The sequence below is a fragment of the Bombus bifarius genome, unplaced genomic scaffold (genome assembly GCF_011952205.1).
Source record: "Bombus bifarius isolate JDL3187 unplaced genomic scaffold, Bbif_JDL3187 scf7180000008008, whole genome shotgun sequence".
Classification (NCBI taxonomy): domain Eukaryota; kingdom Metazoa; phylum Arthropoda; class Insecta; order Hymenoptera; family Apidae; genus Bombus; species Bombus bifarius.
The window spans coordinates 5,976,970-5,995,815 of NW_022884386.1; the positions used below are offsets into that span (position 1 = coordinate 5,976,970).

General features: G+C 38.1%; 2 protein-coding genes across 11 annotated transcripts; both read right to left on the reverse strand.

Annotated features, from left to right (window-relative positions):
- Nucleotides 1–666: 666 nt before the first annotated feature.
- LOC117206606 lies at nucleotides 667–9,484 on the reverse strand. Of its 10 annotated transcripts, XM_033446085.1 has the most exons (5): nucleotides 9,316–9,484; nucleotides 7,355–7,445; nucleotides 2,263–2,865; nucleotides 1,020–1,295; nucleotides 667–919 (listed from the first exon to the last, which is right to left on the reverse strand). In XM_033446085.1, the coding sequence occupies exons 3-5, from the start codon at nucleotides 2,863–2,865 to the stop codon at nucleotides 836–838; spliced, it is 963 nt and encodes a 320-aa protein (XP_033301976.1). In that variant the 5' UTR covers nucleotides 7,355–7,445; nucleotides 9,316–9,484; the 3' UTR covers nucleotides 667–835. The 10 variants fall into 10 exon arrangements, with proteins under 10 accessions (XP_033301976.1, XP_033301983.1, XP_033301978.1 ...); XM_033446092.1 differs by lacking the exon at nucleotides 7,355–7,445; XM_033446087.1 differs by lacking the exons at nucleotides 7,355–7,445; nucleotides 9,316–9,484 and adding an exon at nucleotides 4,981–5,876.
- Nucleotides 9,485–12,759: 3,275 nt separating this feature from the next.
- Nucleotides 12,760–18,458, reverse strand: LOC117206795. The gene is made up of 7 exons (XM_033446434.1): nucleotides 18,226–18,458; nucleotides 17,365–17,513; nucleotides 16,372–16,494; nucleotides 15,976–16,288; nucleotides 15,733–15,896; nucleotides 13,745–13,882; nucleotides 12,760–13,095 (listed from the first exon to the last, which is right to left on the reverse strand). Exons 1-7 carry the CDS (start codon nucleotides 18,308–18,310, stop codon nucleotides 13,009–13,011), a joined length of 1,059 nt encoding a protein of 352 aa, XP_033302325.1. The 5' UTR covers nucleotides 18,311–18,458; the 3' UTR covers nucleotides 12,760–13,008.
- Between the last annotated feature and the right edge of the window lie 388 nt (nucleotides 18,459–18,846).

An 18,846-nucleotide genomic window follows, 5' to 3' on the forward strand; every position in this document is an offset into this window, starting at 1 on the left:
TTGAGTGAGAACTTTTATATACCTCTGTATATTATTTCCAATAAAAGATAATGAGCGATATAAAATCAATATACATATGTATGTATGAAAGCAGACTTTGAATTCTTCCTGTTTTAATTAACCTTTAATGAACCTCGTAACACGTTGTTTTAGTATGCCAACGAAATTATCAGTCGTGAATATGTAAAAATACGTTCAGAGAAACTACGTTCAAAGAAACGTTTCAAGAATATTACTTACAATTAGTGTAAACAGATTTACTGTTCGTGATCCATGGAACAGCACTGATCGTGTAGTTCTTGATCCGTCTGGTTGATTCACATATAAGGGCGAATCCAGTGGTCCCACGCCGCGTGTCAACCAATCGAATTCAGGCAAACGTGCTTTCTACTTACCTCTTCTCGAATTTTCGTCTGATTTTTATACGAGAGAACTGTTAAACCCTGTTTCACTGATTACCTGCGTACAAATACGAGAGCGCGTAGGTCGTGTAGGACCGCGTTACATAAATATCGGACGATGATCTTTGAAAGTGACGTAACTTGAGCCAGCATAAACACCTATGATCTTTTGTGCGTTTTGAAACAGCCTCGTTTGTCCTTGGCTCTTTTACGAGACGCACTATTGGAAATAGTATTGGAGTTGATTTTATGGCAATTTGAAATATCTTCGCTTTCGCTTTCAACTCTTTAATTCGAATTATAAAAAGAAACGGTCTTTTACACGTACTACTAGTCGGTTAAACTTATGTTCGATCTTTGGCTACATGCTTGGAGGATGTACACTATCGAAGGAATTTTATCAAATAAGAAATGTCCTAATGCAATCAGTCGTTTTAAGTGTCCCTTCTGTCACGAAAGAAACTGCCTATTTGGTTTCCTAGATCCCTCTGGAACTCTTTCACGTTTGTTTCCGATTGCTGAAAAATGTACAGACAAAATATGAATAGGTCAAATGGCCGGATAAATCGATCATTAGAATCAGAATCAAATTGGAAGGACTTGAAAGAATCGTCTTACGTTTAATGCGTCTTTCCATTCGATATTAAAGAGTTTAACGAGCCCCAAGACGTTTCGCCTGATTAAACTCTGTAGCGCTTGTCTAGTTAAGACAAAGGGCGTGGTCGTGGGTATTGATGTCGTTGTTTCTGTTCCGTTGACGTTGGTCATGTTCGATGAATCTGCATCCTTTAGGGATTCTTTCATCAGGGTACTAGCAGTAGCCGAATCAGGAGCGATGCTGTTATTGATAATGGTGGCGATCTCCTTGATCGCTGATGTCGTGTCGCTGATTGCCTGCAAGCATTCGGAATTTGTTTTACAATTCAGCTTTTGTTACTAGTAAATATAAAACCTAACTCATTATTTAGCGAATTATCTTTCAGCTTGTTGTTTCGCTGCTTAATGATCCAGATTAGAATTTTTCCGTGCAACGAAACAAACATATATACTTGAGAAGAAAGACAATTCTCCCTTCTAGTAAAAAAATACTGTCAGAATCGGAATATATGGTTTAAAATAACGCATAAACGAATAACGTATAAATGGTAGCGCTGTGAATACAATTCATGGTTTTACAGGTTCAATCCATTGTGCATTGGACTGCTTGCCACCTCTAAACTCTCTCACGCCCAACGATCAAACCTTCGACACTCGACAGTTACGTGACTTCGAGTTACTAGCTATCGTGGTCATCTGCACAATCTCACCCGCACTTTCACTGACCATACGCAGTTAAGTGTACATTATCCTTTTTTCTTCCTTGTAACAGAGGGAGGGGAAAATGCACATCCGCATACCAGGCAACTTGAATGGTCCGGTTATGTGGATTTACCATGATGTCATCGCCGATCTATTAAAATCTCCTTGCGTACGATTTTATCCTGAAGGGAAACTCGGAACTTGTCGTGACCATTGGATGAAGAATACACTCTTACACAAGTATACTTTGTCTATCATAAATCGATCGATACCGGTCAACTTCGTAAATTGAGAAACGAAAGAAAACAACGATGTGTGACATAAATTATCGTTTTTAATTTTCTTTCAGATTTACGATCATTTGTTTTCATTCTCCTGATAAATATACATTTATTCTATTTCTGGACCGTCTACTTTTGAAGAAGTTAAATAGTAATCATACATTTGGATAATACTGTGAAATTAACAAAAAGTGGCGTCGATAAATTTGTCTTCTGAAAAATTCAAATATCCATAGTCTAACCACTATACACTATACATATGTAGACAGAAAATGCCTTACCTCGAACGTGATTTTTGCCAAGGACCAAAACAATCCCGGCTTCTTATTCTTCACTTCTCTGACAACCCTCTTCGATTCTTCCGAGATGATCTTGTCTCCAATTACATTCGTATCAAAATCTTTTTCACCTGAATCCTCAGACAACAGTCGATCTAGAATCCTCATCTTTTCTATAATCGCCTCCTCATCCAAGTCACTCTTTTTATCTTCATCTTCAACGTTTATTCTATCTTCTTTCGCTTTCTCTTCACGATCATCCGATCCAAAATCACTATACCTGTTATATACTCCTGGCTGCACCGTTTCTGTCATTCCTTTAGAGTAACTCAGCAGGAGCAAAGGTTTTTCAAACTGATCTTTTTCTGGAGTGGCCTCGGATGTTTCTCTATACTGTGCCACGCGTGGTAAAAATTTCCCAGTGCTCGAAGAATCGTATCGTTCAGGAAATTGTGCAACACGGTGCACCGGGTCTGATATGTGAAATGCAGGATTGTAGGGCTCATAATTCGTCGAATAGAATCCTTGAGGGTCGCCATGGAGGGGATGCACGAAGCAAAATAGCGATAAGCCGGCTGCCAATAAATTCATCGACGACGCCTGCATCTGCAATTAAACGCTGTTAATCGGTCACAGAATTTACACGTGGAAGATGTCTAAAGGCAAATCTAGATTGCACGCTTTAAATACATATCGTTGATGATTCGTTCACAGCGAAAGAAGTAAAGATCGTTTTCATCTGTATTTCATCCAAAATCGATATCCAAAGCGATCAATGAACGAAGTAGAATCGATCTTTACTTTTGATGAATCGAATGAACGATATCGATACGATTCGTGCTGAAGCGACACTGACGCTACTAATGTCATTCAGTAACAAATACACAGCCGTTCAGGTAACATTGTTTTGCCATGTAATTAACTGTAAAGGGAATGTTAATTCTAACACTTCGAAAACCAGTGAAACGAGTTCAATCAATGAATTAATAAATACTCCATTCACCTTTCATATTCACTGTGAATGATTCATCCGCAACACGTATCCAGGCTATCAAACATGTAAATTTCGTTTTAAGGTACACTCTGTAGACAGACTCGGAACAACTTCTCCGCGAAATTACGCCACGTACTTTCTTCGCGAAGAACTCGTTGGGTGTCACGCGAGGAGAATCGATTCGACGTTTCACTTAAGCCACGAAACTTTCGTGAAGAAGAAAAAGAATCGGAAAAGCGATGAAACCGCGACTGCCAGAACAGGTTGGCTATTTACACGAGCCGTTAAAAACTCGAATCTCCATCGGTCGCGTGATTCTCATCACGTAAGCGTGGCACGAATGGTCGCCAGGAAAATAGCAATAATACGACTAACCAAGCAATTCGTATTCGTGATACGATTGGATTCAATTTAAAAAGTACTATCGATTAACAAACGGGGGATACGTCTTTAAGAAACGCGGGAAATCGTACGCGATGTTTTTACTGAAACGTACGATTATGAGTCACGCATGAACCTCGTTGAGAATTAACGCGTGAAAACGGAATGCGAAGCTTTGTGTCTGAAGTCGGTGGAAAATTTCAGAAATACCGAATGCCCGTGAACCTTCCTCGCACTTTCACTTCTTGCACTTTCCAGTCTTTCTTGCACTCCCGAAGATACCGGTAAATGCGATCGAACAACGGTTATGTGTTTTATTTGATCGATTAAACGAGTGAGATTCGATTCGACGATGAAACGGTTGTAACCTTCGTGCCAGATCGGGCGTGACTGTCCAACGACGATCGGAATTTGACTTTTCGTGACTCCTTGGTTAGATACTTCCCCTTGTGCTCCATTTCGACGCAACCTCGAGTTGACGCGTGCAGGGAATTCACTAGCAGCGATATTTCGACAGTTTCGAAATCAATCGACCAACGAATTTCGAATATGATGCAACAGACATCGTTCTTTGTTGTTCCGCGCCAATGAAAGAACCGTTTAACCAATAGGTATTTCTTGTTTGTTCTTATCATTCCGGTTTATTTCTTCGTTAACATTAGCTCGAGATAGTTGGAGAATGTCTATTTTTGTTGAAATTGAACGCGAGGCCGTCAAGTTTTTTAACGTTTCTCGAACATTCGTTGCTCTCGATCGTTTCTAATCGTTTACACTCTGGACTCTATATTTTGTAACGGGTCGATGCATGGAATGATTAAGGAAGTCTAAAATCAGTTATATAATCATAACATACACCTGGGCTAAGTGAAATCGGAACACTGTTCGTTGATCGAGCGAGTAATTGGTTCGAGATCGTAGTACCTTATGATCGTCGTAATGGTTATGAAGCAACGTCGGTGCATCTAAATTACGCGAGTGATTATACTTATATATGTCGTTCAATTGTAAGTAATAACCTTCCAGTAAGATGGTTGTAATTATCATAACGAAGTGGACAACTTCCTTTCACGGAAATTATGTTTCAACAGGAAGAATATTTTTCGAGTAATTTTTTTGTTTGACTGATTTGCAGACATGTAAATGGCAGCCGAGGACAAATATAGATGGCGAGCATACAAATAGAGACATTCTAATGTAATTTGTATAATTCGTTTCCAAATTAATATCATTATACTGCACTTATATAGAATATATTTAATTATATAGCTGTTTCAACAATGTAACTAAAACGTATAAATAAACATTAATTTCAATTTCATCGAATTGTCAGAAATGTTTGTACTTGCATCGTCGATCAAAAGTATTAGCACACATAATCGTTACATTTATTCGAGCTTATTGACCGTAACATGACGCGAATGACATAACAGATTTTCAATAAAGTAACTGGAAAATAAAAGCACTTGAAAATACTGAATTTATACTAAATATCAACAGATGTCCTAATACGTATAGTCAACAATATATTTCTACACACAACGCTATGGATGGTTGACTGGGTCTCTGACAGTTTCTGAAATTTCTGAAGGTTGCTCCTCGATCTTTTTTCCTTTTTGCCGTGATCACGATTAAGCCGGACGGTCGACTTTCTACAGAAGTTGCACGAGTTATCGCGTTGTCGATTATGCGATCGCGCGAAAGGACTCGGTCGATAAACCGAATCGTTGAAATCAACTTTAGTCGATGTAATCAACTTTAAGGGATTACTCCTCAAATTCTGCCAATATTGACCGAATCCTTTCTTCCTCTGAAATCTTCAATTCCGATTTCAAATTTCCCATATATCGAGGAAATAATGGAACAAAGCAAACACAAAGAATCTCGATGGTGGTTCTATTAGAGTCCACTGTCTCGCGTCCACTTCGATCCTTCGAGTTGGCATTCGTTCAATGATGCTTGATGCCCCTCAATCACACACGTCGAATTATCCGCCACTTTTCGTTCGCGATTACGAAATTTCTTTCACTGGAACGATTGACACGCTGGAGCAGAAACGTGCTGCCCGAGGTTCAGTCGATACGGTACTTGTAGGTTAGCCCCGCTCGAGCATCAGAAGCACGTGGATCACAGATCATGTTTCACTTTCACTCTTGGCCGTCGCGCGACCACGTGTTTCCTTGAACATAAATCGATGGTAAATGCCTCGCTCGACGTGTTACTTCATTTTTATTATGCCCGCGATGCACTTTCTTACCGTCGATAATGGAATCCACGCGGACGTAATTATTTTCGAACATTACCACTGATGAAGTTTCGCGTTTTTACCATTATAGTTGGTTGCACTTTTCAGTGTTTTTTTGAATTATGAGATTCTGACGAGTGATCTATATTTGATTCGGGTTGTGAATTATTTACCGTAAGTTAAGAGTTCGAGTTTTAAAAAAAGAACGCCAGAGTTAACAGACTAGCGGAAGAAAATGTTGGTGGAGGGCGGATACGATGCAATTTCCAGTCAAATTATTCCTTCCACGGTCTAGTTGTCACGCGTCTTTCTTTCACCGTACTAGGAAACGAAACGTTTAGAATGGGAAATAAACTGCGAAATAGTATCGAAATTGCCAAAATTTTGTATATTTCCATACTGGCGGTTATAAATTTTCGGGATATTACAACTTTTCTGCACAATAATTGATAACTAATAATGAAAGTAAGTTACAACAAGTTACAAGGTGTATACCATAAAGTTCTCTTTCGTAACTCTATCATTTTACGTCAAATAGTTCCTTGCGCAAAAGTAAATCGAAATTTTTTCGTATAAAGCTTTGTTTTCAAGATAGATTATCGTTCCAAATTTTATGTAAGCAAGCGTTTTAACGTTTGCTTTAAATCTCTCTTATGTATCCAAGGATCTATATATGTACATGCGTTACGCAACGCGGTTTCCACCTGTTATGAGTCAGCGGTTCTCAGCATGCGTGGAATTGACAAAAATTTGGAGTAAATTAGACTCGGATTTTGAGGTTATATGGAAATTAGTTTTACGATCGCCCGCCATTTTTCGAGCTCGGACGTTTACGATTCGCGGACTAGCAAAGGTACAAATATCGTAACGTATCGGAGAAAAGCGATATTGTTTCGATAATCGTGGAAATAGTGTCAATGAATTATGGAATCACGGAACGTAATTGTGCTTTGTATCTTAATCGATTCGCATAATTACTCAATTATGTTTAGTCAAAATTCAAAGATAAAGCATTCGAGGTATAGTACTCGTTATATTATTTATCGATTGTTTTCTAATCTTTATTTTGTAATTATAATACATTTACTAGTCGAAACAAATGTGTGCTTAGCTTCTAATTCTTTAATCGTGTTTCTAAAAATATCAATTTGCATAAACATCTGTAGTCTAATTACGCCAAAATTCATTCCTATTTTTACTGTATGTAACAAAAACATTTTTTTAGATTGTCCAACCTAATTTTTTAGGAGATTAAGTCGAACGAATTAAATGACAGACAGTCACTGAATTACGCTAGACATCTTTCGCTGCAATCATAGAAAGTAACCCTGAATTCTTAAACTTCATTTTTCAAGAGCGTCGATTCGAAACAACAAGATCAACAAAACTCTCCCTTTTCAAAAGTACAGGAAATACCCCTGTAACTTTTCTTCACTGGTCCAAGTTAACATACCATTGCAGATAAACTATCTACTTACTTTTATTTGCTGCGTACAAATATTTATTGCGCAATCCTGACCGTCTTCGTTCACGAACCCTTATGCAATTCCTTGTTATCCTGTTACGTACCTGGAAGTGTACAGGAAATGGCTAATATAATTTTCTAATCACAATAGGAAAAAACCACGAAACTCGAAGTGAATTACAAGTGTTGCACGTGGTGTTGAAGTTACGGGAATCGAGTTCGATATAGAGAACATTGGGACGCTGGTCACGAACTGAAGTCTGGTGTCTTTTGCAGCAGCCGAATATAGTAACACGAAGGTGCAACGTGAAAAAATAAGTATGCAATTTATCGTGTCACTCATATGTCGGTATATTTGAGTCTCTCAGAAAATTTAATTATATGCGATCAGTTTCTTACTTTCGTAAATTTCTCAGTTTCGTGACACAGGTACACGAAGCAAGTGGATTCTGAATGTTTAGAAATCTATGAGAAATTTGAAGCGAAACGGTGTATAAAACGCACCAAACATATAATCGAAGAGATAAGAATCCAAAGGATAATGTTCGTAATAATATCTAACGTGTAACTCGTAATAGTATCTCCTATTCTTTAATTACGAGTTTCAATATGAATTTGCATATACGTATGCAGTCCACAATTGACTTACTTCTGTAGGTTTATTTATAATTAACATAAATAATACTACAGTGAATTCTGAAACAAATAATACTACTAAATTCTACTAAATATGTAAATAGTGCCTATGAATAATAGTAAATTTTGAGATAAGCATTCAAAGCGTTAAGTAATATGTTCGTAACAACATTGCTTTCCTCCTATTTTTCAATCTATAGAATCGATCAGTGTGGTAAACAAGAGTAATAAATTCTAAGATAAATTTTAAAAACTGATATTTTTAAAAATCACAATTTTCTCTACTTTTTTGATTATGATATAATTTTTGACGTAGACTAACGTAGCTTCTGAGTCGTTTATTGATGCATCTTTTCTTACTAATTGAAGAAACATCGACTGGTTATCAAAACGATTCTTGATTTATAGATATGGGCCAACAACATTATGAAACAACGTGTTTGCCACGAAAAAAGATTTCAGTTCTTCGCATAAATTTTACCCATATGGTATTTCGGCTATCGAGTTGTATAATAAAGCGTGGTCAAATCTATTCTTACATAACGTTCTCGTAATCGCTCACGAAACAGTGATCACAGGTGTTTTGACCTCGATACCTGTCTAGGAATTCGGTATAACTATTTTCTATAATGAATGAAAATGCGAAGGAAACAGGAAAATTGATAAATATCACTTTCATTTACATATTAATACAGTATGTCGATAACAGTGATAGTTCGTTTTAAAAATTAAATGGAAGCGATTTGATAAATAGAAAATCACCAATTATGGCATTGAAAAATACGCTAATATTTGATAAGCAAATACAAAGCGATTACTGAGTGAATAATTTGACAAATTCTGCATTCAATTGCACTAATTATAAGCTCACAGCACTATGAATTTTAGTGAAAATCTGTTAATCCCTTGCACTTCATTAGCACTGCAAAAGCGACATCGTGTGAAAATCGTATCTTATTATAATCGACGAAAAGCAACAAACGGAAGCAAGCTACTGTATAAAAAAATCTACACTCATTTATAATCCTTTTCTTCTCAAATCAAAATCCTTCGTTTCGAAAGATTTCATTATACAGGTGTATCAAAGTCGCTAGTTGAATCGTATTAAAAATTTTTCGAATTAGAAAGAGTTAAATATAACAAGCTGTCAATCTTATCAGGACGAGAATTTTCAAAATTCCGTAATTGTTTCAAGAATAGTAAAATTTAAGAAAATCCTTTATATCGAAACAATTTTCAGTCATTCCTTGACAGTAGTTCTCAAAAGTGGAATGATATTTTACAGTAAGATCAAAAACTAAGAATGGATGAAAGCGTTTAGACATTTGTCAACTTTACCTTGACAATAGTTCTTCAAACTTGTTCAATCAAGCAGAAAGATCCGTATCAGCTTCTGCAATGTAAACCGATGTTCGTGGCACAGCGAAGATATATAACGTGGCGATCGAACGCGTAAGAACAAGTGCATCTTGTCGGACGGCAGACCCGTCACTAACGAGATGAGTCTCTCCTCCTTTCAATATCTCGAATCAGTACCGAAGGTCGTTCACGTTTTTACGAAAGACCTCGCGTGTATCACCGCAACGGAACAGATTTACGAAATTTTAGCGTCCCTCATTCCGTCATCCATTTCTCCAGCAATCTCGCGTTGCGCACGAAGGAAAATTTCTCATGATGACGCACCTAAATATCCCCTGATGACTATGTGCTCTATGGCAAATCCGTTAAACGCGTTTCTCAAAAAATTAGGCAATAAACGATTCTTACGTAAACGCGGGCTAAACTATTAGCAATAATTTTAGTTTTATAAATTTTAATATTAGTACCAGATCTACCGACAGGTGAAATATGAGACTTGTATCAAAGAAACCAAATTCGAGAGGTATACGAAAGAATATACTTTGTCTACGCATATACCAAGTTGTTACATAAGTTTTGTCCGTCAAAGTAAGTCTTCCATAAACTTGGTTTACAACATCCATCCATGTGCTGGCACGATGTGCCTCTTTTGTAAATATCTTCAGATTTATCATTAAAAAAGCATTTATTATATTTATGGCAACGTTGATAGTTTACTCGGATGAACCAAGAAGCGGACGGAATATACACATCAACTTAATATTTTACAAAAAAAGTACTCAAATCTTCAAAAATCCGACGTTGCAAATTTATCAAATTTCTATGAAAAATTATAAATTGATCCTTTTCACCATTCTGATAGTTCTAATTTTAATGAGATAACAAAATTGTTATGAAGGTGGAAAAAAAAGTAGAAAATATTTTAATTACTTTAAATTTAAAATTAGCTTTTTAAGTGACATAAATGGCGTTTAAAGTATCATAATTAGCGCCAGCGTATCTGTAGCTGGCGCCTCGCGCACTGCAAACCGCTTTACTCTCACCATAACGGGAAACCTATCTACAGGCGATCTTAAGTAGTCAACTATCGTAAAATTGTCATCTTCCTATAGCTCTTGAGAAATTTTATTACACCGCAGGTTGACAAAGCGATCATAAATTAACGATTATATTGCGAATTTTTATTTTTCTCATAAATCATCCGCTGCATAAGACGTGATCACAAATAAAAGAAACGCATGATCGGTGACAACCAGGAAAGTACATAACATACACACGAGTGATAATTACTCGCTCATCGATGTCTTAGAATATCTAGAACTAGGACATGAGCTGCATCTCTCCATGTCGGAGTCGACGTCTGGTTGCATAATTACACGCGTTTCTATTGAATCTTCAGCTAAACGATACAAAGTCCGTCCAATTTTTTAACCTACATTCACGAGAGGATGCAATATACATATGTTGGTCCTTGAATCATTTACTTTTTATTATTTATAACTACCGACGAGGAATTCTTAGAATAGTATTGTGTACATAGAATTCTATTGATCTTATACCTCTGTAACTGCAGACCTTAATTACGTCTATTCAAAAAAGAATAAAAACATTCCAAGAAACCAAGCGTTTTCTAGTCTATAGGTCACATATCAATATTTTATATAATTGTACCGAGTATAGTTGCATAATTTTGACAGTTTATCATTAGGAAACTGTGTGTGTGGTAGGAACATGCATGCGTTGTTAGTTGCAATCGCATTCCTAGCCTATTTTTTCGTTTCTCATTCGATAGAGTGTTTGAATAATGCTTTCACCGGACACGGAAGTTTAGACGAATAATTAATAGCTGTTTCCTCGAGTAGCACTTTTTGGTGTCGCGAGATTATTATCTCGGCTGTACGATGTGTGAATTGATTTCATTACGTACAGACACCGATCAAAGATACTTGAGATAAACCTCACCTTTCTCTGCTATTTAATTACACAATTGCAACTTAAGTTACAAGATAACTATTTAAAGATAGTATTATATATTAAAATATGTACATGAAGTTATACTTTTACCTATGATTTCGATTTTCAATTATTCGTCTGAGGGACAAAGATCCCATTTCTCAGCGTTTCGTATTAATCAGCAGACCATTAGTGGTAATTACAGGCATCGCAAAACCTTCTGCATCGAATTTAGTATGATATATAATATATAATAGTATGAAGTATTTAAAATACAATCTAATTTGATATGTAACGGCGTAATTTTCGTCTAATGACCTGTTAAGAATTATTCACCTCTCAACGTTTATTAATTAATTAAACTGTAAGTGTATTTTATTAATTAATTAAACTGTAAGTGTATTTTTCTTAGAAAACTCGTCTTAAATTTTAGTACCATGAGTATCGTGTATTCTTTATAGGAATATAGAAAGATGCCTTTTTATTTACATAGTGATTAGACTGCGGATATTTATATAAAATCATATTTTTATTCGATACAACTTATTATGATTAGCTTTGAATGTTTTATACACCTTTATATGTTACGCGCACTTTTGCAGTTTCAATTTTCCATAACTGCATAAAAACCCGCAATGTATTAATATTTATTAATAATTTATAAGAAAGCAAATCTTTCTATAACCTAAAGAAAAGTCCTGAAAAGATTAACGAAACAATTCTGCACGTGGCATGGCAACTGTACTTACGTCGTTCTCGTATCTAGAAAGTATCCCGGAAATCTTCAATTGAAAACTATTTTCCGATGATAGGTATTTACAAGGAAATGGGAAGTAACGTAACGAATTTTGTTTTACAAAAACGCACACACGTTTATTGGATCGGAAATACAGTTAACAAGTTTGTATTTGTAATAAGTGCTCGCAACACTTCTCCACGATTCTGATATCGCACATTGTTATTTAATTTGTTAAAGCAACAACCGTGTAATATGTAAATTATTGCAGCGTTGTACTTCCTTGACATCGGCACGCGACCATTGAACTATCGGCTTGGCGAACAATAATTTATGGCAACGAATTCGATAGGAACGAAGCGACGAACGATTAACCGCGATCGCAGCCATCGTCGAAATTCCATAAAATCAGCCTTCGTTGATGTTAGCTATAAATTGCGAGTTTAATCTCTGCAGATTCCATGTTTCGTCTACACAACTTTGTTCTTTCATAAGTTACTACATAGTTGAATAACAAATGTATTTGTTCTTGACAAAAATGATCTGGCATTTTAATGGGCTACGTCTTCTCTTCAAAATTATCCGAGGTGACATTTTCATTATTCATATTTAATTAGGAACAATTTTTCCTCAAAGGATAGAAAAGAATTTTGTTTCGATTGAGTTAATCAACGTACAAAAAGGTCGATAAATATAGTTCTTCCCGTAGAAAATAAATTCCTTTGGTAAAATATCTAACAGGCACCTTCAATTTCACCTAAGGTCCTTCCGAGCAGGATTTTCGTAAAAAAAAAAGAAAAAAAAAAGAAACGACGAATATTCCATAATTTGGATTCTATCTTGATAATTCAGACTATTTGCAAGGATCACTGGAGCCCGCCTCTCGATTCGTTCCCGAAGAATGGCGTGTGTCAAACAGGACCCCGTGAAAATGCTTGAAGTAATAATTGAGCTATTTGATTGCCGCCTCCGAAGAGTTCCTTCTAGTGAGTCTTTTCACCAGAGAAAAGGACAGTATTGAATATTGGTTTAAGCAGTTCTACGGTTGATTGTGTTCGACGTGCTGAATTCTACAAATCACAGAAAAAGTCATCTTTCAGTATGGTATTAACGAACATGCATGTTAAAATTTGTTCCGTTCTTTTCTGTATCGTTCTGAACGTTAATTATTAAATAATATAAACGAAGATTGATGATAATGATTTCGGAAAATTTGAAACGAGAATGATAAATAATTGATTTGTTCTTCGAATGCATTTATCGCGTTATCAATTTACCATTAGTTCGTACACTCTGGTAAAATTGATCAAAATATCCGGATACCTACTGTAGATAATTCTAAGCCAATAACTAGCAAATTAATTTAACATGCAATGGATTAGTTATTCACTTTAATTTGCACATATGTAACCGAGAAATGTTCCACTTTAATCTCGCGAATGATACGCATGAAGAACCGCAACGATTTTGTAATAAATCGAGTGAAGGGTGATATGTCTACGTTAATTAGTCAATCCGACGTAAAAGCTATGAAAAAAATCGTTGCATCGCAAATAAACTGGAGTAAAGTGTCGCAAGATAATCTTGACAACGCCCAATAATCGTTTCCATCAGAAAATATCTATTCCTGTCACTTTTGTTCGGTCAGTCTATAAAACATTAAACGTCCAGTCGAGAAAGAAACGATCCGATTAAGTAATTATAGGTTTTGCTACTTACCATTATCATCCTGCTCAGGATTTTGCTGACATTGGTAAGTAAGGTGAAACCAGAACCGAATACAGATGGTGGTACGTCCAAGGACACCCTCATCCTATCGAAAGTGGGGATATCTTCTGTGGTGACCGAAATCGGTTTCTAAACACACGTAAAACCAGTCAATGATAGTTCGCCTTTCACAGTGTATAGGCTACACCGTGCGATCAATATCGTAAATAAATGTACCGATATGATAAAAAAGGAAAACGGGGATAATCGATTTATTTCTTTATATCCTTCTTTTTTTTATTTGTCTTTTTTCTGTCTATAGCATATCCATGGCGTCGTGCTTTCATGCAATAGCAACAACGTGTAGGTAAATTATTCCTCTATGCATCGAGAAAAAAGAAATTGAAATAGGCGTGTCCGATACGTTGGTATTCCAATATAATTATCTAACCTTCCGTTAAACTTCTTGGTGCCTGCTATCGCGTTCAATATGTTCGCAAATATTTGACAAATATCGATAATTAACTATCTCTTCACGATGCTACGATAACATCGTGCAATCCTTCTAATACCGACTTTAAAGATTCTTAGAGATCCTCTTAAAGATCTTCAGAGAAGGATAGGAAAGGATGCAGGACGTCGATGGCGTTCGTAAAAGACTGAAGTACTCGATTCAAAGACAAAGAAAACCTGATCGTGATTTTATTGAAAAAAACAATTATCATCATTATCAACATCTACCATTCATAAACGTACACCGTTAGAGTGTATATTTAAAGAGCGGTTAAATACTCTATTTACAATTGATTTGCACAGCGTTGAGGTACATGGGACGAGACAGTCCCACGGCAACATACACCTAAGGAATTATTTACAGATCGCACAATGGTGAATCAATTTCATGGGTAACTTCTCGGTAACATTAGCCCGGAAGTGGCGAGACAGACGAGATAGGGGAGATCTCTTGCGTGTCATTCTTAATATTAGAACATTACTTGTGTCGCCTGTGTGATCCTGGCATTTTATCGGCCGTGCTAAAAAGAAAAATCCATTGTCGTAGATATATCGTCGTACAGTTACGAAAATTAAAGACGCTCGTTTATATAACGTTCGTACAATCCTCTCGTTATTTTCTCTTTCTTTTTATTGCTTTTATTTATTTGTTCGCGCATTAAGATGAATGTTTAGTTGCGTCATGGATCTTCTCTCAAGCGTGGCTGATCGATGATCCCTTTGGACGTGTCCAAAGGCCAAGGTCCAATGTCCTCGTTTGCACCGCATCCGCTTTTTAAGCCGTATAATACGCCCCTTGCGGTGGATCGTATTCGTACTGTTTATGCACAACAGTTATTTTAATTGGCGATTTTGACCGTAGCCGCTTTTTGAAGCGAATCTTCCAAACGTGCTCCGTAGCGGGTTAATTCAGCACGCGATACTCGACAACTAGCAACGTAGTTATATGTTTTTAATCGTGTGTTTTTGAGCAAGCAAGTTATTTGAAAAACTAAAACTGCCATGAAAAATTCCCTCACGGTATAATAATAAGTAAAGTAAGCACATGCGTAGTTGGACGGGTGCAATGAAATAACGAAAGTTCGACGGATCGTTTTAGTATGCGAGGCTAAACGAAGTCATGCCTCTAATTGTTATCTTTGGCGCGAATGAAACCTAACCGACATGCAAGTTTAACAAACGAGAGAGAAATGAAACTGAAGCTCTCTATTACTCCTAATCCCTTGTTAAATGTCTGCTTTCATGGCGGACGACTCTCCACAGCAAAGAGAGAACAAGCAAACAGAGGATAAAAGAACAGAGACTCGTTACCGAGTGTTGTTACTAATTACGAGAGACGACGAGCATAGAACTCACTTCCATCGGCAACATTCATCAGTTGCGGTATAACAGCCGTGTTGTATAGATAGAAAATATAGAGAAGATAGAGAATAGAGAGAAAAGAGAAAAGGAGAAGAGAAAAAGAAAAACTGTTATGGTATTCCTACCCCGTCGCTAACATGTCCGTACGATCCGTAGCCGGTGCTTCCTTCGCTAAGACCAGAATGTCCGACGTCTTTGTTCTGACTCAACTGACTCAAGCTGCTGATCTTCTTAGACAAAAGGTTCCCAATAAGCGCGAGCCCGTTTGACGAGTCTCCGTTTCCTTCGTCTGAAAATCCCAAATTATATTAAACAAGTTATCGATTAAACAAGATTCTGATGCAAAAAGTGCTTATTTCTTATCTTACCTCCGTTGTGTCCATGCGAATCGGGCGTCGAATGAGAGGACAAGCCACCGGCGAGGGCAGCAAGCGGCTGCAATTTCGAAGCGGTAGCACCAGCCAATCCGTGCTTGAAGCTAGAGACGAAAGTTTGCGCGCTGTTTAGTACCGGTCCGATGCTTCCGCTCGCTGCTTTCAGTTTCGAAGCGACCAGATCACTGATGAACTTGCTGGTTGCCGAATATTTGTTATCAATGCCATACGCAGCGTTCTTTACTTTATTTGCCTCGTCCAACGTACCCAGCGCTTTAGTTTTCGCATCGATGAAGGAATCCAGCTTCTACAAAGAGGTTGTGAATAAAATCTCTTACGGTTTAAATTACAGCATTTTACTTTTCCAAGCAGAGAATGTCAAACACTTACGCCGAAAACGAAATTGATTATTCCATTGGACACGCCCAGCTTGATGACGCCGACTTTCCTCTTATCCCTGTCGGTCCTGTCTCCATCCGCAGCCTGATCATCGTCGGCCTCCACGATGTATATCTAACCGAAACGAATCGCATTAATTTCTTCTGCAGACAGGAAATTCGTCGTGGAAACCGTTTCATCGGGGAAACCACTTTCCCTCTGTGATCGTATTAAACGACGAGTCGAACGATCAAATTAAGCAACCGGGGAAAGGAGAGAAAGGATCAAACGTTTAACGTTTCATCGAAGTATATAACGTCGAGTCAGTGAAACTTCAAAGTGTCTTTAGCCGATCGTTCCAGAAGATTCCACGAGACGGCACCGTTAACGATCAGACTTTGCGTCTATCATCGTCGACCAAGTTCGATTATTATAAAGACAAATAGCGCGAGTTTTACGCACAAGTTTTCCATCAACGAAGAGTGAAAGAGTCAAGAGAGGCTATGTACACTGTGTACGGCCACGTGCGCGCATCAGAATTTCAGTTACGCGCGCGTATCCGGCTTCGCGTGTCTGCGTTCGTCAAGTTAGTCAACCACTTTCACTCTTCGCTCGTTTCTTCGGCCCGCCGTGCTTCTCTCTTTTTCCATTCGGCTTATCGATCCGTCTCTCCGTTCCTCTTTCTTCTGTTTTCCTAATACGTTCTGCGTGATCATAGACACGATACGTGCGTACAACGGAAGAAAGTATGGGGATCGCAAATGAACTCGGTTCACTCGAGCATCTACTTTGAATTCGTGCAAGAGGCGGCAATATAATAAAACCTCGAAATAGGCGCTTTCACTTTCGCGATTCACAGCGGGTCCCCTCTTGCGAGTCACATTTTGATTCCATTTGATATCCGTGGTTTTCGCGTGATTTCATACGCGTGCTGCGTAACGACTGCCTCCCTCCCCTGCCTTCCCATTCTGCTCGTTCGTCGAAAAGAATTGTAATTGGCCTTACCTCGTTCAATGGATTGAGATCCTCGGATTCCGCTTCCCTTTTGACGATAGGGCTCGAGTGTACGTAGGCAACGAGCAACGCGAGGCCAAAGAGCACGTAAGTTATCCTCATTTTGCTTCCTCCTCTTTCGATACTCAGCTTCGTTTGTTCTAGGGAAAATCGTGTGTAGTGAGTAAAGTAAAACCGCTACCGGGTTTTCCTTAAAATAAAACGACACGTCTAACTAGAAATGTCAAGTGAAAGGATGACGGAGAACAAATAACACGGATTAAAAATCTATGAAAATTATATTCGTACGTTTATCGAGCGTATCGTCATACGAAAACTCGTGTTTGTAAAGATTGTAATCATCCGAAACGAATCTATTGTACAGGAATAGGAGCTGACAATCGATCGATTATGTATCAAAGAAAATTACGTCCTATAGATTTGCGAATAAACGCGAACGATTCTAATTAAAGACAGGAAAGAATAACAATATAACACAGAGACAGGAACAGCCAACGATCGATGGATCGATGGATAATTACAAATTTACGAATCATTAAGGACAATCGTAACTACAGGCAAAATATATAATAATAGAGATAAAATGAAGTTTTCACAGAACACTCTCCGAATCGCGAAGGCGAAAATGAAAAATTACAATTAAAATTTGTAACAAGTTTGAACGACCTTTGATAGCTCTAACCGTTCTGTCAACGAAAGATACGAGTAGCGGATCTGTGTACGGAGCGGCAAAGAGGCCACGTGGCGAGCTGTCAGAAATACGAAGATACGCGTCGAGAATGAGTCGAATGTGTGATCAACTTACAGATAGCGTGCGAGCGTGGACGCGAGTGCGTGAGGCGAGATGTGTACCTGGCGGAGCGCGAGGCCCGTTTGAGGACCACGGTGAAGGAGATCCCGATGTCTTAGCAGGCCGAATGGGAACGAAGGCGAGCATGTGTGCCCCTTCGAGAATCGAGAATCGAGCTTCGAGAATCGCAAGCCTCGCCTCCCAGGTGGGGCAGGTTCGATTTGCTCCGCGAATCCCACGCAGCCTCGTTCTCTCGGCTCTCGAAATCACCGGATCTGTCCTGCGAGCTCGTGATGGGGATTCGCGACAACCTATTCGCGACAACCTATTCGCGACAACCTATTCGCGACTTCATACAACCATCTGCATAGGGGAAGATGCCACTAACTAGTACGCGTCTAGACGATCGTCCGGGGAAGTGATTTCAAAATCGTGGAATAAGTGGCGTTTAATGGGACCAGGAATGGTGGGGTGATCATAGAGGTGGGAAACTGGAAAGGTCAGAGCTATTCGGGTGTGAAAGTGGAAAAAAACAAGTGAAACGATGTCATCGAACGACAGAGTGCCTGCGGCGACAATGACAGTGATACAACTAAAGATAATCGCATTATGTAATGTTTCAGGTGGTAGTAAGAAACTCGTAATTGTGTTAGGTTGGTGGGAGAGCCAGTCGGTCTTTTAAC